Source organism: Camarhynchus parvulus, chromosome 2, assembly GCF_901933205.1.
Source record: "Camarhynchus parvulus chromosome 2, STF_HiC, whole genome shotgun sequence".
NCBI classification, from domain to species: Eukaryota; Metazoa; Chordata; class Aves; order Passeriformes; family Thraupidae; genus Camarhynchus; species Camarhynchus parvulus.
This window is the reverse complement of record NC_044572.1, coordinates 46592089-46618543: the sequence shown is the minus strand read 5'-3', so window position 1 is coordinate 46618543 and position 26455 is coordinate 46592089. Positions and strand designations below refer to the sequence as shown.

The 26455-nt window shown below is 40.5% G+C and overlaps 1 protein-coding gene across 1 annotated transcript in view; it reads right to left on the bottom strand.

Moving 5' to 3' along the window:
* Window positions 1-26455, bottom strand: part of BMPER (BMP binding endothelial regulator) — a 147181-nt gene that overhangs the window by 7412 nt on the left and 113314 nt on the right. The window contains exon 14 of the mRNA XM_030969852.1: window positions 523-653. Coding sequence (XP_030825712.1) covers window positions 523-653 — 131 coding nt within the window. The remainder of the gene's footprint in view (window positions 1-522; window positions 654-26455) is intronic.

The window sequence follows — 26455 nt, the reverse complement described above, 5'->3', positions numbered from 1 at the left end:
CATAAATCTGAATATGTTTCCAGGCAAACCAATACCATTACAGAATGTCCTAAATTAATGAGACCATCATCAGGGGAAATACTCATCTACAATATTGCATTTTCGTTCAAGTGCCCATAGCCACAGGCCACTGCTGCTCATGGAGGCAATTACTCACAGTTACTTGCAATTAATGCAGTCCAAATCACACAGTGAGTATGGACCAAATGCAATTATTAATGCAGGTTACATTTTAATATTTGCACTAAATAGATTTGCTCCTCTTTCCTTGTTGAACCTACTGCAATTATATGTGCATGTTGTCCCCAGAAATATAACTATGTTTTGACAGGAGGTCAAAGGAATTTAAACTTTTTCTGTAATCAACAGTTCACATATCCTGAAAGAAAAACTTGGAAGAACTTCCAAGCTGATACAATTCCTGTATAATTTTTCATCCTGCTCCACCAGTAAAAGGATAGTGTGACCATGGCCTATTAGCCTATGCAACAGCTTACAAAGAAGCAGTCCCAAAATGCTTACCTGCACAGTTCTGCTCCGGCACCCACTGGACTTTCAGCCCTTCCCTCTGGCAGGCTCGGGCGTACGCCAGGAATGACTCACAGTAGCAGTTTTTATGGATCGGACACTCACACATGTCTGTCACACAGGACCTGCAGAACAAAACCACAAAACAAATAAGAAAGGAATGCTTTGGCAGATATCTGCCCAAGGGCTGGAGTTGTTTACTTTCCAGTCACATGGCATTCAATGCCACAGCAACTTGTGCTAAATGGCAAGAAGGTTAAAGGCATCCCTAGATTCCATCCCAAGGGCTCATCTCTTTCTTGCTGTGCTACTTTAATGCAGAGAAGCCTCCAGAGCACCAGGGAGCCACACAGAAACGGGGAGTTGAGAAGACCCAAGAAATGTCAGGTAGAGAGGATTGAGACCACAATGGAGGAAGGCAAACTCCATTTTTGCAATGATTTTGTGTCAACATAAGACAAAAACGTTTTATTCCTAGAAAGTAATATTTAATAATTTTACCAACAATCATCACAGTAGTGTTAAGTGTATGAATTCTGTAGGCAATGAGCACATGCCCCTCCATGGAAGCGATGATGCCTTCTCTTCAGGTTACCTCCAGACTCTTCCTCCTTTGAAGGCGTGAAAATAGCTATATGCCTGTTTTCTCAGCAGCATCACTACTAAGTGCCAGACTTTAAGACACTCCAAAGAAACACGGTTGATGCAGCATAACTGAGCAGTTTCATGCTAGGAAATCCCTCAAGCACAGTTCATACCACCCAGGCTCTTCTTATGTGGAAGTACCACAATGACAAGGAGCAAAGCTGCTAACATGACCCTATGTGAAACTGTTACTGTGGATGTCACCACTATATTTCAAGTTAGCTCGTTCAGAACATGTGCCTATTTGGCACAGACCTAAAATATAACTGGCAAGAGCCAAGAGATTTGCAGTTGGTGGTTTCTCCATATACAAAATGTTTAGATGGTTCTGCATGTGTAGCAATGTGAATTCAGAAATGCTGAGTATCTACTGCTCTCAGCAGAATCATTAAAAGGCAGGGACAAGGTATAGGGAAGGCATACTCTGAAAATCACACCCTCAGTTCATCTGCTTTCCACTGAAGGTGCTCTGTGCATGATCCTTGGGTGTCCATGGTCAAGGCCCCCCTGTTCCATGCATGTTCGGGGGCTTTCCTTTCTAGAGGACAAAGGCACAAATCCTCTTGTAAAGATGAAGAGCTGAAATGAAAAATGTGCTCTTCATGTTAGTTGCTCTTTCTGTGGACCATAATATGAACTGTCCTTAGGAAAAGGATAGATATAGACTTAGCTTCCCAGAAACTTTTCCACAGCAGAAGAGGTAATAGCTTGGAAATGGTGCAAAAACCTCAGACAAAGTAATCAGGAGCCCTAATGCCCATACTCTAGAGTAATTGAGAACCCTTTATTCAAAACTAGGAGAAAGGATTAGTGATCCCTTGAACACAGACAAGCCTGTTTCTGTAAGTCCAACAGTGCCCCTGGAAGAGGAATACTTCCCCATGCCAAAGTCACCAGCTGCTTCAGTGACCAGACAGTTCTGTTTGGCATTTTCATGAGTTTTAATAAATTTACTCTCAGTGGACCCTCAATATGAAATTACCTAAAAAATCACTGTGATAAATAAGTAACACAAGTGCTAATGTCTAAAGGTTACCTGTCCTTGATTTACTGAGATACATATGCGCTGTGAATAAACAGAATTGCTTTGGATCAAATATATAACATGCTCGTACTTACAGACCAGTTGTTTTCACTGGCAATAACTTTACTTTCTACGGACAATGTCATTTTATTTCACTTTAGTCCTGTGGTAGGTCCCTTTACATCTTTTCCAGTAACAGATGTTGCTGTATGCATATCACAGCTGAATGGCAAGGAATAGATTAGCACAACATCCTTGGGGTGGTTTGATGTTGTCAGCTGATAAAAGACCTTGTATAAGCACAAAGGGTCACCTTTTTACGTGGCACACTAAATAACTTCACACTGTTTTCCTTTGGCCACAACATCTCTTTGTGATCTCTTCCTGCTATCTCAGCAGCAGGCACTGCTCCATACACCCCATGCAATTTAAGAGGTGCCTGTCTCATTTTTACAGTGAAGTAGATGCTTGCTTGCTACTGAAACAAATCATTATCACAAAGAAAGTCTGTATATAATCTCTATAAATAGTTGATTGTCAAGGTACCATTTTATCATGTTTTTGTTTCTGTGCCAGCCCCCTTTATGAAACACATTTCACCGCTCTCCACTCAGATTTAGTTGTTATTGATGTCCATGGTGTTTAGGGATGCTTGCCAGTATCAGCTTGGCTATATGTTCAGCACCTTCTTTGACTAAAAACTTATAAAACGCTAAATCTGAGGTACTTCCTCTGCTTTTTAGAGCATACCTTTGGTTTTGCTTTTTTTTTTTTTTTTTACCATTACCTGGAGAGAGATGCCACATCTTGCACTGAGTCAATGAACCTACAGCTACCTCAGATGCTTGCATCAGAAAAAGATGCAAGAACAGGAATCTCCAGGCTCGCCATCAACCACCCAAGCTTTTTACTAGCTAACATGTTCATGGTAAGGCTAGCACAGACCCTGGCAAAGCCTAGGCATAATCTGAGGGGTTAGGGAAGGGAGGTCAGCATTCCCAGTCTGCAAGAGGGCAGCCATGCTCTTTGGGAGCACAGAGCTTAGCTCCTATATTCACATGAGCAACACCAACCATTATCCCTTGGCATTGAAATGGCCATGAACATCCAGGCATGCTCCAGAGTGAAAGATCTGTGCTTTGGCTGGGATCAGCACTATTTGCTGCAGTGTTCAGCATGGGTGTCCACCGAGGAAGTAGCATGCCATGTGCAACACAAAGAATCTGTTGATTAATTACATACCAAATTGCTGGTGTAATTTTTATTTTCATTGAGTGTTTAACCCTGGTGACAGCTGCTCGGGTCAAGCCCTAGCTTGGCTGAGGAGCCATTGTCAGATTGCAGCAGTTTTATAAATTAATTACAATTTCAAATTATTTGTACAGTTCATTAAATAAATTAATTAATTAATGTTAAATCAAAAAGGAGTGTAAAGAAAACTATATCCACAGCTGCCAAGTTTAGTGAATAAAAATAAAAACCTCCTTTTATTTCCTAATGAAAAGGCAGTTCTGAGGAAGGACATAGAAGTAAAAGATGTCCATTCTCCAGGGCCTGGTTCTGAGGGTGACCTGCTGATGGCCCATGGCCAAGCTTCAACTTTGGGTCTGTTTTTTAGCAAAACTTGTTTACTTCTTGCACTTAATTACATTTCTCACATTCATTATTGCTACAGTTGTGTTAAAGGGCTATTATGGGATGATTTACCAAGTAAATTGAAAAACGGATGATTGTGTGCTATCCTAATCCTTTCCCCTTGCAAAAAAAATTTGGCATGCCCATAGCTTTTATTTTTTTATCTTCTCCAGTGATACATTTCAAAAAATATTCTCTGCTTCCCCAGATTCTGCCTTCTTATCATTCTTCCCTTGAATTGGAAAAAGAGATTTGGTGACACTAACTGCATGTACTCACATCTTATCTGTACTCTAATCTGACTGGACTGTACAAACAACAAAAAATACATTTAAATAAAACTTTGGAATTATGCCAGTAATGAAGCTCTATTGACAATTTACTGTACTGCACAGTAATGAAGACTTTAGGTCTTGTGGGGTATTGTGACTCTTTACCAAGAACAAAGCATTTGTGTAAATGCAGTAAAAACATATTATAAACTTAATCATCAAAATATTACAGTCAGACAGAAATAATTTCACAAGAAGGCTGCAGCACAAGTTACCTATAAAATGAAGCTATTTCACTAGCCATGGAAATACAAACAAGATACTTCAGGCAACCTTAGTTCTGCCCTAAGTGAAATCATAGAGAAATGCAATGATGTTGTGGTCCAAAAGAATATTACATTTATTTTAAGGACATATTTACATTTAGAAAAAGAAAAACACTTGAATGTGACTGTACACTTTATCTGGCCTCCCTGCTCCAAATAAGCACCAGAGAACAGCCAGCCTCTGAGTCCTGGTACCAAGTGCCTCACTGTGATCCCTTTTGATGCTGTCTGCGCTGCCTGCAGGGTATGTGTCAGAGATGGTGTTAATTGGGTGTGTATAATCACAAACTGTTGCAAGGGGAAATCCATGAAAGTGAAGGCATCCGGCAGCTGTGGGACACACCCTCGAAGGAGACAAACACACACTCTGCTGTCACATCTTCAAAGCAAACTGGATGACTACACTCCTTCAGCAACAGCCCTTTTTCATATTAAACTATGGAAAGTCTCCAAGTCCCACAAAGGGCAAAGAACAGACTCCTGTGCTACATGCAGTATTTAAAAAAAGAAAAAGATCACAGCAATGAAGCCTACAGCCTTAGTCAGTGCCACACGGGATTGAAATTGCAGATGTTCATTTGCGGGACATCAGCAGTTCATTTTCCTCTGTGATACACATGAATCCAAACCCAGAATCAACCATTTTAAGAGGGGCTTAATTTTTCCCCTATATATCACAACAGGAGTATGATGCAGTGCATTTCTCAAATATTCTGGTACCTTTGAGTTGTTCTACACAGATAGAAAACAATAACATCTTCTTCTTTCCATCAGTAGATCTCAAGAGGTTTTACAAAAGCAGTGAGAGATAGTGTATCTCTGCATACATTTTGTGTATATGAAGAAGCATCAGAGGGTGACGGGATTTGTCATCTCTACACTTGGAATAAGCTGTACACGTGCAAATTTCAAATCCTGAAGAGTAATCTGCCTATAGACGAATATTAATTCCCAGCCCCATCATCCTGTGAGACACGACTTCTTGGGATTAATTTTTATTGGGTAAGCCAAATCAGAGTTTTAGCACAAGCTTGGCCAAATTTTTTAGGAAAAATTAAAGCCTCTTTAAAGTTAGTAAATTAAAGTCAGTAGTTAAGTTGAGAGAAAGTTTCTTTGGGCTGTTTTTTCAACAAAATTCAATGAGTTGCTATTATTTATGGCCCCAGATAGAAAAGACATTTCACAAAGTAAGAAGATGAGAAGATGAACCATTTTCCAATGTATAATGGAAAGTCTCATGCTGTTGCTATCTCAAACTCTCTCTTGTCTGCATGTGCATGTTTAACCTTACTGAAGTATTGAAATATAGTACGTAGAGCCGGAGACATATTATGGCTTTGAAGCTTGAGATCAAAGGCTTGAGATCATTCTTTCTCCAGAGTTTACTAATATTAATACACAACCAGCAAGTAGCTCAAAGAAAGTAATTTTGGAGGCTGCTGAAAACACAGAAATTCTTAGGTTTATTGAGTATTCACTCAAAGCACTTGCCTGGGGAACTGACTGTTTCATGCAGCAAAGTCAGTCATTTTCAAGGACCATTTCTTCCAAGACCAGGTAACCATGTCTGTACTCCCTCTGTGCTTTTCCTTAGCGTTGGTAACATTGCCTTAAATTGGGGATCAGATAAAGGCGTCCATAACAAAGTTAAATCATCACTGCCCCGACCCTTTTTTTCTGGTAAGTGTGAAAATAAGGGCCTACAAAAACTGGCAAGCAGCTTATGAGTACTTTGTACTGGAGAATGTGCACTTTGTACTGGAGAATGCCCCATGCTGAAGAACTCTCTGCTCAACAGGCTCCAAAACATTGTTACGAGTGTGGGAGCAGAAAGGGAACTCACAGCTCATCTTCAGTGGGCTGTACATAGCAAATGTACTGCAGGCACATCCTCTCCATGGGGAAATCTCATTCCTATAAAGAAAGCATTGGCTATAATGCTTGAGAATATGACTGTTGTTTTTTGGCAGAATGCAGAGAAGTTTGCAGCAGCAGGCATTTGAATCAGGCATTCAAAGTTCCTTCTGATTCCTGATTTTTGTGCAACTTGGATTCAAACATGGACTGTATTTCCACACTAAGCTAACCAGAGAGAATTATAAAATACATAATTCCATCAAAGGGAAAGAGCTGCATGCGATCTAAGATTTTTGGGGCATAGCAGTCTTGTTATACACACACTGAAGAGTCCTAATTTAATTCTGGGTATCATCATTCCTGGTCCAGATATAGATGTGGCACTCAGATAATGAAACAGAATCACACAAGATACCCATATCCATCTCTGCCTTGCCAAGGAACACTCCCAAAGCAGTTATTTAGAGTCAACATAGGAAAAGGATGCTTTCAATGCAAGTGGTAATTACTGCTGGTAATTTCCAACATAGCAAAGACAGACAGCGATTCAATTCTGATTTCTTTGCATATACATCTTTTTAAAAAACATCAGAACCCATATTTCCCTCACAAAGGATAAGCAAAAATGGTATTTTCCCAATGCTGAATAAATGAATGTCCATGTGGACCTCTGAAAGAAACCATATTGTGCTGCACAATATCACCACAAGCCTACACTATGTGCTGCTAAAAATATTATCCAAAAGCCTTTGGATAAAGCCAGAAAGAGTGTTCTGCATGTATTTTTAACCTTTATATAAAGAGTATTCTGTGCCAGAATTGTGTTTCATTGCTTTAACCAACATTACCCACCAGAATATGGCAAAATTAACAATGAAACATTGTGGAAAATTTTCTAAAACCTCATGAAATAGAAATAGTCAAGACAGCATTACTCTGACACCTATTTATAATCCCTCTCAATATGTAGTACCAGTGGTACATGCACTTAAAAGGGAGGAAGAAGAACCAAATAAAGGATGAAATGGCACAGTAGTCTTACCTACTTCCTTCTTCATAATAATTGTGTCATGATAATGTGTCAGGTAGGCTTTTTACATCTCGTGCTTGGATCCTTATAGGCATCTGTGACTTTAATTGTACTTTCTGGTCCTGAGAATGGAAAGGTTGGCTAAAATCCCTCCACAGGGAAATAGCTGAACAATGACTAAGAAGGACAATGTAGTCCCATGCTGGACTCCAAGAAGCATCTGGTATGACTCAGAATATTTCCTAGAGCTGAAGATTACAGTACAGCTGAGCAGCTGACTTGCCACCTTTAGAAAGAGTGGATTTTTGCTCAAAAAATTCTCAACAGAATATTGAAATGCCACCCACAGCTGTGGAAGAGCTGACCCCTTGCACTCCCACACATTTTTCAGAAAGTGGAAAAGAGTTTTCACATTCTCTTCTTCTGTTTCTGTTTCTCTGCACCATGCAGAGTTTCACCTTCATTGTGCAGCCATGGCATTTGAAATAAATAGTCCTGGCATTTGAAAAAAAGATCTGTATGCAGGAGAAGTCAAGTAGTTTGAGTTCATATGTAGCATATATCTTGAAGTGAAGCAATTAAAAAATACTCCTCTGTGTTTACATGCGACTCCGTAACTGGAATTATTGGAATAAAGAGGAAATGCAGTGTAAGATTCTTAACCCATTTCAAACAACTGCCCAAGATAACACTGAAAATAGCCATCTAAAATATTCTCATTTTACTTGCATACTGGAGTGGTATAAATAAAGTTTTTTCCACCCTCTTTAAAGAGATTACTGCAAAAAGGATTTGGCTGCCTGTACGTTGTATGATCTGTGGATTGTATATCTAACTGGAAAATGCCAGTACCATAATAACACTGCACTAGAGCAGAGTATCCAAACCCCCTATAAAGAAGTCATTTGCAATAAAGTATTTGGATCAACAGTAATATGAGAGAACCAAATTTAGGAATATGACCTGGAATCTGACACTGACGGTTCAAAAGCTAGAACCTGCTTTCTGAAGATATGTTATCTTCAGTTAAACTAATATCCATAGTCATCCACTTGCAAACATTCATCACATAACTGGCAAAGGCAACAGTATCTGTATATGTAAAGCTATATGATAAGGCTTATCATGCATTTAAGCAAAGGTTTAATGTTCAGGAAGAAAGTTAACTCCTAAAGCATTTTCTACCAAAAATCCCATCTTTCATTAGGCCCAGGGGCCTTAGGTGTGCAGCATATATGCTCATCACTGATGTCCTATGGCCAAATTGACCTTCTTCATGTTTCTGGTACCTCATCATTTATCATAGAATGTCTTGGGTTGGAAGGGACTTTAAAGACTATCTAGTTCCACCTGCCATGGGTAGGAATGTCTTTCACTAGACCACACTGGTCAAAACCACATACAACCTGGCCTTGAACACTGCCAGGGATGGGGCACCCACAGCTTCTCTGGGCAATATGTTCCAGTGCCTTATCACCCTCACAGTACAGATTTTTGTCCTACTACCTAAGCTAAACCTACTTTCTTTTAGTTTGAATCCATTCCCCCTTGTCCTATCATGCCAAGTCCTTGTAAAACGTCCCTCTCCATCCTTCTTATAGGTTCCCTGTAGGTACTGGAAGGCCACAACTAGGTCACCCTGAAGCCTTCTTTTTCCCAGACTTGAACAATCCAAATTCTGTCAGCCTTTCCTTGTACAAGAGGTGCTCCATTCCTCTAATCATCTTGCTGACTCTACTCTGAAACTGCTCCAAAAAGTTGATGTTCTTCATATACTGGGCACCCAAAACTGGATGCACTCCATCTCACAAGAGTGGAGGGGCAGAATCACCTCCCTCCCAAGCCACAGCCTAGAAAAATTTCTAAATTTCATAATGTTTAGGATTTTTTAAACCAGTAAGACTCCTTATTACAGATTCAGTTCTGACATAATACAGCAGTATTCAAGTTATTTGACTGACCACATCATATGCATGTATCAAGTCTTTCTTAAGACAGGAAAAGAAACAGAAAATGTTTTAGTGGACTTTTTCAATATCCATATTAGTATTCTACATTTCCATTCACTGCGTGCAATACTTAGCTTAGCACTTACACTGCTAAAGTGAATTTGCCTTATGACAGAGACACTCCATCATAATGGAATTTTTAGTGTCCTCTGGCACAGCTACCAAGGAAAATCCATCATCATTTTGAACTTTTACATTATGTAACTGACATAAAATTTTATCTTTTTTTCCATGTCTAGACTTGATTTTTAAAGAATACTTCCCCCAGCTCTCTGTCAAGTGGAGACTGAACTGCCATATCTTATCTAGAAAAGGAAAAAACTTAGTAATTTTAATTCAATTTCAAAAAGACAGACACATTTTAATATCTAACTTTATACATTAAAGTACTTTCAATCAACAGTTAAACTTTGTTATTCTGTTTCATACAGTGTAAATGAACATTGCATGGACTAAATGGCTCTAATATGACTGCATCAACTTTCACTCTGGTAGACAGAGAGCCCATTAGTGTATTCTGTGTGACAGCTCTCATCTGAGAAAAGCCAGAGGTTTTGCATGGGCTTATAAACATCCTAGATAGAACCTCAAAAATTATTGGGAGGTTTTGAAGTTATGGCCCTACAGAAATATAAACCATGTAGATATACCAAAAGCATATTGTCACAGCCATTAGATAAACATATTAAATGATACAGGTTTCAAATCTTCAAAATAAAAATTCAAACCAGATCATCTCCTCCTGTCTGCTGACAAAATGTACTGTGGCCCTGCTATACTATCTGTCATAAAAATATGTCATATCCAATAACAAGCACAATGAGAACACGAAGCAGGAAATATTTCTGAACTATAAACATAAACTAAAGTTATCTTCAGCTTTTGATGATGATTCACTGTATATATTTCCAAGGAGGTCTTGTGATATAATAATAAACAGGCTGGCTAGTTTAGAAACTCACATTCTTAAACTGTGCAGAGCCCACTCTTTGGCTTAATCCATATGAAATTAACTTCAATCAAGCAGTATTTTTCCTCTAGGTGGCTGCAGAGCATTTAAAAAGTTGCTGGCTACAGATGGAATAAGAAAGAAAGACAGCAATGGAAAGACCTTATAGGACTGCTATTTAGAAAACAGCTTTCTCCCTCATCTTGCTCTCTTTAGACAACAAGAACCAAACTCTCATCTCAGCAAAGACAGACTCATTGAGAATGCCACCTTCCAGCCAGTCACATCCTCACAGTGCATTTCACCTCGGAGGTCTCCCTCTTTGCTCTTCATCATAGTTCCTAAAAATAGGACTTGGATGAAGTGGCAAAACAGCCAGCCTACCTGAATTTAAATATATAGAAAAACACCTGTTTCTGGGTTTTATGGCTTCCTGTGTGGTCCTGGCCCAGACCCATACAAAGGCATAGGCTCATAAAGCATGATTGAGACAGGATTCAAAGACATGAATGCAAAACTGCAGTCCTGGAGGGGTTACCCTGACTCCAGCAAGGCTGACCTTTTTCATGATGGATATTTAGCTCCTGCCTTACATTTCCTTAGGCACCTTTGCTTTTGTTCTGCATGTTCTTATAACCATGCGGGCATTGGCAGGCATAAATCCTGACTGACACCCCAACAGTGAGGCCCATCAAGGATGGCTGTCTTAAAACAGCAGCAGTGCTGCCATGTCCCATTCAGGATTTGATACCAGAGGCAGAGGGTGAGCAGAGCGATATGGATTCAGCCAGGAGGCAGACACCTAGCTTGTGCTCCCTAGTCAGTTTGATGAAGCCTGCTACTTCACAGAGAGCTTTGGATAAGGTGTGCTTTGCATAGTGCCACAGTTCTTTAGCCTTCCTGACTGCAAGGTTTCAAGTGCAAAACACCATACAGAGCATGAAAACACAGCAGATGAAATGCTGGCTTCAGTGAAATGGATGGGGATTTTCTTGCTGACAACACAGGAGCCAAGACTCAGAACTGTCATCAGCCTTTTTTTTTTCAGTTCTGTACTTCAAGCTTTGAAGGATCCAGACTCATTCAGGACATCAATGAACATTAAATTCAAGCATTCTGAATTTAAATGCTATGAATTAAAATTTCCTGTACTAGACATAGTGACTCCAAGACATATCAGCCTGGCCCAGGAACCACAGAAACCCACATAGATGTTATAAAGCCAGAATGACCTAATTCTGGGTGAAGTGGGATGAGATGATATGAGCAGACAGAGCCAAGGTTTGTTCTTGAAACTTACCTTCCAGTGAGCTGGTTTGGGCATGGTCATTTACTTGGCTAGATACAAAGGCAGTTGTGATGTAAATCAGCAGACTTTAATGAGAAATTGCAGCCACATGAGCAAACTCTCCCTATCACAAAATAATCACAGTTTTTTTTCCTGTTCATCTGTGGGTCATGTCCAATGGCAAAGATGTTAAGATAAATTCTGGGCTTATTCTTGTATACAAAGTACTAAACACAGTTTTGCCTCTTTTGTTGGCTGGGCAGCAACTATGGAACAGATCAGTGCTCCATGCTGGCCACCTTGAACAAGTTGCCTGGTGAGCCACAAAGCAATTAATTCTCTCTCCATCACTTCTCACCCCATAAAATCTTCCCTGGCCTCCCTACAGAAGCAGCGGAAAGATCTCGGAGCTGTACCAGTTTGTTAGGAAGCTTGCTGTCAAACTTGGCAGAGGCTGAAAGCTACTATATCCCTTCTCACCAGCAAAGTTTGTGGGTGGAAATTGTCAGCCCCAAGTGTGCCTTACAGACTTTGGGAAAAGGGAGGCAGCACAACTGCAGCAAAGCAGCCCATACAGCACATCTCCTGAAGAAGCCCATCTGATAGATGGAGAGAGAAATCACAGAAGGCAATAAAGAAGGAAAAGCTATTGCAGGAATTGGGCAGATTGTGCAGGAGATTGTGTTCATGTTCTCCAAGGGTCCTTGGGAATCACAATGTTTACAGTCCATACCTCTGTGAGGCCACTGATTGCTTCCCTTTGAGGTGAGCATGTGGAACGAACTCAGTAGTTTTTCTGCTCCCATGGATCTTTCCACAGGTGGGGAGCCTGAGGGCCCATATGAAAGCATGAGCAGATTAGCTCTGTCAAAACAAAGATCCTGTTTTTGTGCCAGTAAGGAAAAAAAGGAGGGAGTGGGGAAAGCATAAAATAGAGTTTATGATATATAGGAGGAAAATTGTTTTTTAATAGAATCTTTTCAACATTTTCCATTAAACTTTGGTTGCTTGCAGTGCAAGTTTTGGAATGCAACTCCTTCATCCCCTTAGGATGGTCTGCATTTTATTACGTTAGTAAGGAAGCCCAGCTTACTCCTAGCAGAGCTACTGTGTGAAACGTTTCAAACTCAAGCCAAAGTGGCAGGAGTAAAAAGCCCCTCCTCATTGATTTTCAGCCTCCATTCTGAGGCCAGCGATTTAATGTAATTTTTATAATGTGTAAAAGAATCTTTTGTTATCAAGCAATAGTAAATCACAAATGATCACATCATAATGAACAAAACTACGTGAATCCAAATGTTACCCATATGATGACTCGATTTCAGCTGGAATTCCTAACCAGAATGAGCAAAGGAATATATCAGAAGAGAGGAGGAGGTATTGGTCATGAAACAGGGGAGATGAACTGAGTAATGAGAGAACATTAGAACTACTTCCTTCCTTCCCTTCCTCTTTTCCCCATCCCTCTCTGCTCCCTCTACCCTACCAGTGATACTGGGCACACCAGTATTAGAAATAGGTGTACCAAAAGAAGAGGTACAACTGCAGTACTAGCAGTCAAGGATGAAAATATATGGGAGTCAGGACAAGTAGAAATATTAGAAGTCTATCATCTTGGAGCAGCAATAGTGGGGAAGTTAGGTGGAATAAATCCTCTTACACGTTTGTGTAGCAATTTTTATAGTTCAGAGACACTAGGGAGGCAGAATGAAAGTTATGCCTAGCAAGATGAACCCAGAGAACAGATGAGACACTTCAGTAGGGTCAGAGGGTATATATCTGCATAAACCCTCTCAGTTCTGTGTATTAAAGGTACCCACAGTCTCCATGGATATAATTTAGAAGATTCCATGAGCACTGACAAATTATTACACATTTAAAGATCAGGGGAAAGGAGAAAGTCTTTAAGGTGCAATTTACTTCACAATGTAGCCAAGGTCTAGCCTTCTCAAGCTACCTTTCTTTCAGATCCAATTTTTACAGGTAAAGACTGAGCCTTTTGCTATGATTTATGCTGAGTTCTGCATAAAATGCTACAGAAAGTAGTAGGATTTCTCTTTCCAAAGTTATTTGTCTAGATGTAGTCAGCTTTAAGCATCCGCCTTCTCACAAAGGCCAAGATTCATTCCTCTAAGCTGCAAGATTGTGGCTCTTTAATACACTGCCCAGAAAGCTTGGATTTTTAATACCTATCACAACAAATGCTCCAGTATATTGTACCAAATTCTCTCTGTCTTCCATGTGAATCTTGTGAATAAAGTCTATGTTAACCAGAATCAGTACAATTCTGCTGTACTTTCCTCTTTCTCTCTGTGTGCAATGGGTGTGTGTATAGGTTTGGTTCTTTTCTACTCTTAGGTCAGTAATATACTGCACTTCAGGTTAGACAAAAATCTTGTTAACTAGTTGCCCTTGTATTGGACTGGATATCTTGCCATTTGCTGGAAATAAAGAAAAGCAAGGGGAAGGCAAATTTTAGCATTAGTTCTCTCACCAAATAGGTTAATGAAATCATACAGCCTTAGAGATCTGCACATGTTCAGCACATTCCATGTGGATGTCAGCTGAAGTGATACCTTAACTCTCTCCACTTCTAAGAAAGAGAAACACAGAACATGAAGAAATCAGAAGTTCATCTTATCTTCCAATCTTTTCAGAGAGAATGTGAATGGCAAGCCCAGAAATTCTTAGAGATCCATTTATGTAACAGTGGCAGCAACCAAGGAAAGAAAAAATCAAGATGCAATGAAGTTCTTGATCCCATCTGGGCGAATAGTACAAAGGGAATCATCACGTCTGCATGAAGAGAGTGATGGTGATAGAGTATTAACAGAAGAGTCAGAATCTCCAGAGTCAAACACTGTGGGAACAAGTAAAAGCCACAGAAGGAAATGGAGGCTAAAGAGAAAGGCCCACAGTAAATATCTGCAGATGCTGTTGTTTGCAGTGGGGGCTGAACCAACGGGGATGTAGTCATACACACACGTAGCACCTCACCAGTAGAAGAATATTATTTTCAAGATCAAAAGTCAAGCAGCAATAAAATCCGTGTCAAAAAACATCAGCAGAGGAGGTTGTGCATGCTCACTCATGAACATCTGCACTAAGAAGCCACTTAAGTAACCATGCAACAGCATGGAAGAAACATCTGCAGCATGTAGACCACCAGCTGTGCAGTAATAATACTTTGAATATCCAGAGTGCCTTTTATCTGAATGCTGCAAAGCATTTTCCAAACAAATTAAGCTTCACAACACCACTGTGAGCTTCTTATTTAATGGTAGGATTATTTCATCCTGCACTAAATGCCATTGCTGCCAGAATGAAAAGTAACACCTGCTTATCATCTCACAGAAATGTACAGTTTTCACGAAGGTAAGTGACAAAATGGGTGGGGTTAAGCTAAAGTGCAGGAAGACTTGTGGTGGTCAGAATCAAATGCTTAGAAAAGAAACTCAGACAAACATAGTATTAACACTCCCTCCCTTCCCCCCCTTTACTTTTAATGCAAATTGTCACATTAATTTTTATGCTCACATGTGGCTAGTCTTTGGTCTTAATTTCTCATTGGAAAAAGAGAACTTTCACGGGTGTCTACTTGTAGGGGTGTCTCAAGATGTGCTCAGAAGTACAGATAAATACCTTTCTTGGTTGTGTATGCTCAATAAAATGTATTGCTGTGCATTGCAAATAGCTTTCCTTTGTACTCCTTCAGATCTGTTTTTATAAGGCATCTTGATGATTATATTACAGATCTCCCTTCCAAGGCAGCATGCCATATCGTAAGTCCTCTAACAAACTTCTTGCTGTGTGTGCTTTCAACCCCACAGGGTACTCCATGTAAGCAGCATTCTAACCTGACTCTGCTGAGTTATTGAGATCTGACTATGTTTCTTAAGAACAAAAAGAAAAGCTGGGGAACATGACATATATCCAATGAAGATAGGAAATCTTACAGACACCCCATTATGATTCCCTCTTTCTGTTTCTTAATACACCCACATTTTAATCCTGTTGAAATGTTAGTGGAGGAAGTGCTTTGATGGGGAAGTTGTGGCAGTGAAGCAGGCTGTTTCTTTACTAAATGAAGTTCAATACTGGCAGGACAATGCCAGACAGGCTGTCCTGACAGCTAGACAAACATAGACTTTTTGAGGGCAGCAAGGAAACACTAATATGCGCTTGACACTAGCACCCTAGGATCTTAACATATGAGTAAGGCTTTTTGATGTTACAGTTAAATAATAATATTAGCTAGGACTTGGGCATGACTAATTGTATTTCTAAGAAATTGTTTCGGGTGTTTGGATATTAGGCAAATAGCCCTAGCTTTGGCTAAGGATTATATTTTAAGCATTTCTACAATTATATTTTAAGCATCTCTGAGTTGGTCTCAGCTGGGCATGTGGTGGTTAACCTCAGGCCAACTTCTCCCTTCTCTTGAAAAGCTGGTTATAGGAGGACATAGCCTGGCTTGAGAAAAGAAGGTTCTTTTATGGTTAACATTTTCCAGAAACACTTGGTCTTGGTATACAACTCCATGCCTGTTGAAGCCCAGGGTAAAATTGCGTTTGTCTGTAATGCCAGGTATGGTTGGCCAGCACCACCTGCTTCTGACATCTCATCCTGCATGACCAGCTCTGAAAAAGTTCTCTCATGCTCACAAACTGACTTTTCTCCAGAAAGAGCTATTTCTTTCCTCTATGGATGCAGCTGAACATATGCGCCAAGTAGCTCATGATCCCGCCAGGACTGACTACTTCATTTCAAATAAACCATAAAATGGCATGTATTACTTGGGGAGAATAAAATGTTCCCTTTCAGTATGTACATTCATTAGTTTTTCTCTTGTATGCTGGTTTTGTCTGTTTGACTCACACAGGATTTTCCTTAGCCATATTTCAAAATGGTGAATAGAAGGATTAAGTCTTTAAAAATCCTTCATTTTCAATTCTATCACACAGAGGATAAGCAGTTCATCTACTTTTTGATATATGATATTAAGCTGCCCACACAGTCTGACCCATTTAGAAGAACAGTAGTAAGGTGGGAGGTTCCTGTCCGTAGAAGTATCAATGTTTGTTCCCAACATCAATTTCCATTTTGGTTTTTCAGGATCATAACATTTGAATTGTATTTTGCTTTCCAGTTCAGACAAGCCTCAGAGCTCAGAGGGTAACAAAGCTGAGACCTAAGCTGCACACCATCGCCAACTCACCATTTGAAATTATAGGACTGCACTGTTTCCACAAGACAAGGAGAAGAACTGAAATCTCCAATCCCAGATCTGACATCTGTTCCAACTTAGTCACAAACTAAACTCATTCTCCATCCCTCATATGCATATCTCCACATACTCACAATGGAACACTCAGTTTTAAGAACATTTGCCTCTGGATCCACACTGGGTCACCTTTAGTTCCCAGAAATGACCATAAATCAGTTCAGTTTCACTAGAAAGAGCGAAGATTCACAGAGAGCCCCAGGCAAGAATCTCTACCCAACTTTCCTAACCCCAAACCTGGCTCTGCTGCAGTACATTATATTTGTTTTCAGCAGTGGAATAATATCACATGTGATTACAGTCTCAGCAGCAACAATTTATGAGTCTGTTTCCCCTAACTCTTCTACATCTGGTCCTTCACAGAGCTAGTATCCATGTTCAGAAATCACTTGAAAACCACATCTTCTCTCAACCCTGCTTTGAACCCCTTTTGTTTTAGAAATATGGTAGCAAGAGGAAAAAGAAGAGCTGTGAAAAACAGCAATGTTGAACTTCTGGGTGGGGACACTGGAGTCCAGGACTGTGTGGCTGGGGTCAGCCCCTTGCTTGGCCAAGCAGCACCAAAGAGCCAGAGTTGAAGCATATTCCAGCTAGGCAGCCAGTCGGTTTGGGACACTCACCAGGGAGCTGCAGTGGTCTGATAGTTAACTAATTTCAGGCCTTGACACAACTGCTTTCATGGTGATGCCACATAAAGGAGTCCTCCAATCCCCTCCCTGCTTCTACTGCTCCTCCTCTTCTCAAGAAAGTTCCCTTCTCTTTACATTCAAACAGAATCTCTTTACATTCAGATAGAATCCAAAAGCTGAGGAAATTTAAATTATATTGCTGACATGCTCCCAAATTGCAAATTTTAAGGAGGGAGCTGGTCACACAAAAAAGCATTGTGGTTTTGCACCATGAACTCCATGAGGGTAATAGCCATTGTACCACTTGGTGGATTCTACGCCAGTCAGAAGCTGCAATGATAGCAAGCAGCCCTGAATGTTTGAGATCAGCAGATAAAGCCTCAGAAGCATTCCACTGTTCCATGTTCTGTTTCCATATTTCATTTTACACACAAGTAAGTGGGCAATCTGGAGCCTCAAACCTTCATTCATGTGCTATTACAGCAAATATTTTTAAAGTCAGACTAGCTTGAAATGCCATTTCCCCCCATCTGTTTCCTGCTAAGTTTGTGCATCTTTTACACTTCTTAACTTGTGAAAAATCCTACATTTTTCACTAATAAAACACAGGCAAGATAAAAGCCCTAGCATTAAAATCTCCTATTTTACAAGAAATGAAGGGAAGCGATGTATTTCACAGTATTAAAAATGATCCAGTTGTACAGGTGGGGAAAGACTCCAGCCCCTTTACATAGCTTCTTTTGAGGATACCACTTTGCTGCTAATTATTTATATAAAGGCCCAATAATAGAGGGAAGTCACCATCTCATTTAATTTGCATACTGCTCACAGAATGCAAACAGCTTTTAGCCCCAGGCTCAATTCAAACCAGAGGCAGTTGCTAAATTATGTGCATTGACAGTCAGATCTCACATCTGTGGGATGCAAGAAGGAAATTATGCCAAGTCTTAAGTTTGTTCTTTCCAAGTTCATGGCAGTGGGCAGACCCAAGCAAGGAACCTGCACCTTCCTCTCTGGGACCCAGTCATGGGGAGGGACAGGAATGGTGACAATTTGGGAAGTGATTTGTCCCACACACTCACAAACCATGTCTTCAGCAGTGGGGGAATGGCAGAGCTGGCCCTGACACCAACTTCTGATCTTCCCATTGCTATGTCTTGCAAGGTGTTTCATTGCTTTCAAGTCTTTGCCTCAGACCATCTGAGTGAACCAGACCCTCTCTCTCACTTTTTATTTCTCCTTCCAGCGCATTCATGACAATGAATAAAATGCACATATCACACTTTGTGACCACAGAGCGAAACGTAAATCACATTTCTGGGGTACACGTGCTTCCTAGAGCTTCCTCTGATGCTGCCTGAAGCACAGCAGATGTGCTAACTGGCCTTTCCAAATCCCAGCTCTTTGCAGGGGGAAGCACAGCACACATTCTGCTGCATTTGACTTCCAAAAGCAATGGGGAATGTGCACAGAGTTGGAAGATGCCCTTGCCTCATCACTGTAAGCATATTACTTGTCTAGTATTTACCAGATTTTACAGACATACGCTCCCCTCGCCCAAGGTCTTGGCAGTGTCATTTTAGATTAATCAGCCCTGAGCTATCCAGGTCAAAAAGAGGGTCATGAGGGGTGACATTCAAAACATAGTGTTTCTCTTGACAACAGAAGCAGCAAGTGCTATCCCATATTATAATCTGAAATAGAACAGCACCACTTTTCCAGCAACTTTGTGAAAAATCTGTAAATTGACTAGATTTCATCAACCATGATGACAATACCAGCGCTTATTTTCTTTTTCCTGTTTTCTGTGCAATAAAGTGACCCAGAGATGTTTTTCCATTCATAAGACAAAATAGGGAAATATCAGGTTAAAGGCTAAATAGAAGAACTTTGCTAAGAGCAATAATTCTTCCTCATTATAATTGTTTATAATTATTGTTAATATTATTGCATTACCAATCAAAATACCTCTATTGTTTTATGCTGCAGAACTCACAGACCCTATGATCTACTGCATGCAGTAGCACAGCAGTCTAGGGTAGGCTTAAAAAACACATCCTTATTAATCTTAAATAGACATGTGATTTTCTGGTGTGGCCTCAAGCAAATCATCTCACCTGCAATGAGACAGACGAAAAATGTGCCATTAAGGTCTGACCTACAGCTGATGTAAGATGGTAGAGACCTGCAGAAATTGTCCTGCCACAGGCTTGTACTGAGAGTAACCCCTGGAGCCAGTGAAACTGGCAATATGGAGTCCTAGCTCTATGCACATTCTCTCCTGCAAAGGGACAGTCCCTGTAAAAATATCCACTTAAACAGCAACAGTCAAAGTAAATTTCTCCATTTAGATATCCCCTTGGCATTGTCAGTCACACTCATGGTCTTATCTCCAGGGAACTTCCAACAGCTTCATATTCTGGTTGGAGTGCAAATTCCTATAACATGAAGTAAACACCTCTGGCCCCTTGGAGCAGCCCTTTTCCCAGAAACCTCCATAGGAAAACCCAGGGCACTCTAAAAGACCACATGCCAGAATGGAATCTTTTCATTCTAAATCCACTTTTATTGCTGTTTCCAACCATCACAGGAATCACACAGCATGCAAGTCAGGAAACGCAGACACCAGAGATCAGCTAAGTGGCAAATACCTCTCACTTGCTAGATGAAGCAGCCAGCTGCTGCCCTCAGTACTGGACTCCCCTCCTACCTCCAGTTCACAATGACTCTGAAGTCTGGTGCCAACCTCTCTGCTCCAGTCATCAAACTGAAAAAGGAGGCAAATTTAAACTTTATAGTCTGCTTCTTCAACTTTCTTCCATGAAACACACTCTTCAGCTACACTCCCACTGACATTAGCAAAGCTGTTGGGTTGCTTCATTGGAGACCTAAACGCAGCAGAGCAAGCCACTCCAGAAACACATTCCTGGTCACTGCCCACTAACTGGGCAATGAAGAAAAAGTGAAAACTGCAGTGTTGAGCCAATGGATAAGACGCCAGGAAATTTCAAACTGCACCAAGCATGACGGCAAATGGAAACCGTGACATAAAGTTCAGAAGAAGGTCACTGCTTCAAAATCTTTTTCTAAAGAGAGACTTCATTATGTTTCTTCTTTTGCAAGCATTCATCAATAAAGCTAGAGTACCAGAAACAGAGAAGAAGTGGGTTTATACAAGAGAATAAAAATAAATTTTGAAGTACTTGTTGCCTGGGTGGTTCAGGCACATATTTTCAGCCTCTGGTGCAATGGGTGCATCTGCAAAACTCTGCACTGATGAGCAGTGGTTTAAATGGCAGCCCACGTTCTGCACAGCTGATAATCCACCTGCACCAAAAGGTCAGAGGAGACTCCACCACAGCACCTGACAACCAATTCTCTCTGATTTTGAAGGCTTTATCTTGCATACTGTCCTGGATTGCGAAGCAAATTGTATTCTATTTGCCATCTGTATGGCAGTTGTCTTCTGTTAAGAGGGCAGTTTTCCTCATCTCTTCCACAACCACTCCTCCCTCCAGGGAGACATCTGCTGATAACAGGCTATTGAATGTCACTGCATGACTGATAAAAACTATAGCATTCCATTGTGAGATGCTCTGCCCAGAGGGAGGAGCCAAGCCTTCCTACCTGGATATAATCTTGAGCTTCTGGAACACCATCACGGCTTCTCTACTGGATTTCCCAGAGGAACAGCTGCCTCTACTGGATCTTCAGAGGAAAACTACACCCTTTCTACAGGATCCCTGCTCCAACAGAACCACACCTGACACTCCAGGAGGACTGCAGCCACAATTCCAATTGGACTGCTACCAGCACCCTGACCAACAGGGTGCCAGGTTGTATTCTGACTCTGTCAGTGCTGTTTTGGTTTACCGCATTGTTTATTTTATCTTTTTATTTTCTTCCCTAATAAAGAACTGTTATTCCTGCTCTCATATTTTTGCCTGAGAGCCCCTTATTTTAAAATTTATAGCAATTTGGAGGGAGGGGGTTTACATTTTCTATTTCAGGGGAGGCTCCTGCCTTCCTTAGCAGACACCTGTCTTTTGAAAATAAGACACATACTCAGATATTGAGACTTTGAGTGATGTATTCCTGGTTGGTTCAGATGTGACACAGGACAAAGCTGGGGCCAAGCCTCATGCCTCCCATTCACTCACCTCCAAAAGACCAGCCACCTCTTGAAGGTTTTAAAAAAATTATGCTTACTAAAAAGCTTTGGAGATTCAAAATGAAAGACCAAGACCACCTGAAGAAAAGGGATCACTTCCTTACAATGGGACTCTGGTATTTTCCTGTGTCTAACTAGGCTACAGCTGAGAGTACCACTGCACCACTTACAGGTTTTTTACTTAATAGCATAATAACATAGAGAAACATTTCACTACAGTGACCGCTCTCTACTAGGATTGAATCACCTTTGTATTAAACAAGTGCAAAAAAACCCTCAAACAACAAAAAGCTCTGGGTTTGCTGTCAAAAGCTGAGTGCTTTGCTTTGATTAAGATCCTCTAGGAGCTCTGCTCAAGCTAAGACAACTAATTTAAGGTATTTTATCTTGTGCAATTGGAATATAATCTTAGGTTTTTCAGAAGTAAAACAGAAACATCACATCAGTTCAGCCCCAGGTGTTTTTCTCTTTTCTCATGTTGTGTTTCATGGCAACTTTCCATATTTAAAAGCTATCATACATGGAAACCCACCTCTTATAACAATCCACAATCATTTATGTGACTCCCTAGATAAAGCCAACATAAGAACCATGTGGAGTCAGAGTCAGAAAGCAGGTTCAGAGATGATCCAAACAACCAGCATGGCCACACTGCTGGGAGAGCTGTCAGTCAAAGTCACTTTGAATCCCACTTGTAAATACAAAACCTGCTAAATAGCTGCTAAAGAGTTCTTGCTGGGCTGTTGAAATATTAGCCTATAACCTGCTGTGCAGTCCTTAGTAGGGTCCACTTCTCATGAGGTGATCACTTGAAGCTTCTATGAAATACAAGTTTAAAAAATGCCACTTAAGTGCTTTCAGAAAAATCAAATCACAATGGAAACCCAGGAGGAGAGACCAGCAGATCAGATCTTCTCTCCTTCATGTTCACCACATGTGCACTTCCAATGCCGAGTCCTCTGATGAAAAAATTAAATTACTTGTGGGTAGGAAATTACAAAGCACTATTAAAATTATATAAAACTTTCTCATGGTTTTCCTCTAGTGTTTTCTGCAACATGTCAGAAGATTAATTTGTTTACTGTCCACAGATGCAACAATAACCACAATTACTTGGAACAAGGAACATTCAGTACAGCAACACTTCATATCCCTCTGTGCCACAATTGTTTTTCCACAGCATCTACTGGGGACTGCCACTGCTGAGAATGACTCTAAAAGCTCAAGGTGTCCTGCCTGAGCTCAGAAAGCCAGGCTCACTGTTGGCAGTGGAGGAGAAAACCGACATAATCTCCTAAGAATAGACCAAAGAGAGACTTCATGCAACAGTCAGCTACAGTGCACCCTATGCCACTACAGGCAAAACTCTTGCTTCTAAATCAGTATTAAACTCATGACACCACTCCTGACTTTAAAATGTTATCAATGAAAGAAGAAGCAGATTAACAAGATTAACCATAGAAGTGTTGCCACATACTAAACTACATGACTGCGTCCTTCCACTCATGCATAAAAATTCACACAAGTGTTTACACTGAAGCCCACCAGTGATGAGACACCCAAGCAGCTGCCTGTTGCTGCAGATAAAGTGCTTATCACATCACAGCCTGGCCCACCAGCATATTCAAGTAAGAAGGTGAGTGATTCATTTGGACTACTTCAATTTCTGCGACATATCTTAGTCCTCCGTTATTTGTCCGAGTTGCTCCCACTACACTTCCCCTTTCTGAGTGACTATTAAAGTAGTCGGAATACCAGGATAAAGCTCTCCTCCTGGGCATCACAAGAGTTTAGGATGTGTCAGATAAATGTATCAAAGAGGAGATTATTCCTGAACACTAAAAACCCATTGGAAATATATATGACAGCCCCTAGGCAGTCTGACACTAGAATCTCTCATCTGGGGCTGTTAGACAAACAGCTCATATTTTACTCAGAGTGAAAAAATCACACACATTATGGTTCTCTGACACTCTTTAATCTTAACACAGCTGCAAGCTTCTTTCAGCAGAGAAACCTTCTGGGTGAATGTGACCTCTGGATAAATCCTTCCATGTTCTCTGTCATGGTATTTATTGTTACAGTCAGGCTAATGATTCACTCTGTGAACAGCCCTGGGAGGCACCTTTTTTCCAGCAGCCCACAGACCTGTAACCATGTTCCTCCATCACTGTCACACCTGTACTACAACAGGGGAAAACAAAGGGTCAACCAAAAAAAAAAGGAATATATATTCTTTCACACTTTCATTTGGATTACTGCACAGAAAGACAGCATACATATTTACAAGATATATAAAAGAGCACTAAAAATTTTTAACATTGAGGCAACTGGCTTCAGGTAAACTCTGTAAGAAGTTAAAACTGTTTGCCAGAAACACTAGCTACCTGAACATAATGCATTTTCCTAGGATAAGTAAGGCGTCACTTTTCCATTCAAAGCAGACAGTGGACACTACGGGAGAATAAGACAATGCCAATACAAGCCTTGAAAACCAATCCCTTTGTCTGCCAGTTTTCAGATATACAACTAACCTTAAGATAAAACTGGTTTTCTTGCAGCTGACACTCAATATTAAAAATTTGTTTATGTTCCTACTGCACATAAGCACAGTAATCCTCTCTTTGATCATTTCACACTCAGCTCATAACAAATCCTTTTGCTGAGCCACCAAGAAGCCTGAATTCAGTCTGAACATGTAATTTGATGGGCTCCAAACTGCCCAGGAAGGGAGGTGACAAAAGCTGCTGGATAAATTACTTTGCTGGATCTAACTGTTGAGTAGGTTATTGGGCTACTTCATGAAATACCATCCTGTCTAGAACCCTGAGACATGAGCTAGGTCCACTCTCGTCACCAACAAAAATGAATCAAAGACTTGGTTCATGTCAATCTGGATGACTTTCTCACATCTGAATGGAAAGCAGACTTAAGCATTTTATTAGTACCTTAAGCCTGAAAATGAAGGAGGCTGCCAGCCACAAGTCAGCATCTGCAAGAGATTAATTTCTGTGTTCAGATCTTTAGCAATGCATAAAATTCAGGCAACAGTTAGGAGCAGGCAAAAATACATATGTTGTGTATGTAGGAGTGATAGTCACGTAATAAGTTAGTTTATGAGATCAGTCTCTGATCTCTGACTTTCCTGGCTCAAATTCTCAGGCATCTGATGTTTTCCAATTCTAAAACTTTTAACACAAAAGCATAAGTAGTGGTGACCTGGAATGAGTCCAGGTGCATTTTCATGCTTCTCAGGAAGGAGCAGTTCGTGTCACCAAAGTCATCATTTGTTTGCAGTAATTCAGAGACAGTCAAGGACTGGATAGACACAGGGATGATTCTGTGGACTTCATCAAGCTGTGCTGTCACACTCTGAGCTGGAAACATAACAGTAAGAGACCACAAGAAACTTCTGTTGCTCTTGTTCATACTTGTTGCACCCACACAACACTCTACCAACCCAACACACAAAACTCTCTCCCTCAGGCCACCATCCAGCATTCTCATGCATTCCACATAACTCCAACAACTGTATGTCAAGGGGGCATTTCCACAAATAAAAGGCTCCCAAAAGCATTACTACAATACCAGTTTTCCTAAAGCATTGTAATAAACATTAGAAAAACTTTGGAATCTGTCAGAAAGGCAAAAGTTCTTATCCTTGAAACAAGTTGCTATTGGATGTCTAAACCATGCAACCTTCTGCTTTCAGTCACCATCCAGATTTAGTAGGTCTTAAGAGAAAAATCAGGCCTAGTTTCCCCCCCAGTCAATATTGGTCCTCAAGTCAATAAATCTTTAATATTGACCACAACATAGAAACCAGTAAATGTTTAATATCTTCTTCTGGGTTTTAATTATAAACAAATTTATCAACTCTTTACTTCCTAGTCATATGGGAAAGTTTTCAAACATTCTGCACAGACCACTGTCGATCATTCCCATCACAGTTATGGAACTAAAACATATTTCACCAACAATTCTCTGAGCATTTACATTTTAAACCCTGGCATGGCTTTGAATGTAGCCCCCATCTGTTGCAAGGACAGTGAAGGAAATAAGTAGCATCTTTTTATGTTATTACTTCCAGTGCCACAGTTAAATATCCTCTGCCCATATAAAATTATATTTTCTATAGATGGAGAAAGTTGACAAAAATCCCTGTGGTATTCCATAACTAAAAAGTGTTCCTTTATAATTTGTAAAGAAATATGAACAGCACTGAGAGACAAAGAGAAATAAAGGATGCAGGTAAAGAAAATTCTTGGAGCTACAGTGCACAGTTTGCATGCAGCTGATAAAAAGAACCATGCAGTGTGAATTCCTTGCCTCAAAAGCCAGATGGGAATCCTGGCCAGGGATATCACTGGCTACCACGTAATACAGACTATGGCTATGGAATAGATTATGTCAATCAGGCAGCAGTCTAGACATCTTGGGAGAAAGCACAGGCTCATGAGAGTACACCCTGCCAGAGAAATTTGTTCCTTTGGTGTCTCTCTGCCACTATGTTTGGTGTGATCTCACCCAGCTACGCAGAGTACACAGCCCACAGATGCCTGTTAATGGCATTCTGCATCTGCAGGGTATTGGCGGATACCAATTTGAAATGACTGTAGAGATCAAACTAACCAAAGAGACAAATGATCTGGAAATCAGAGCAGGTGAGTTAAAAGAGAGATGGAATATGAACCAAACATCCCTTACAAATGGGCTGAAATGCCTGTGTAGTGTATTTTGATTTTGGGCTAGTGGATATTTTGAAGTCAGATCTTTACTGCTAAACGTTACAGTGATGATTTGGGCCT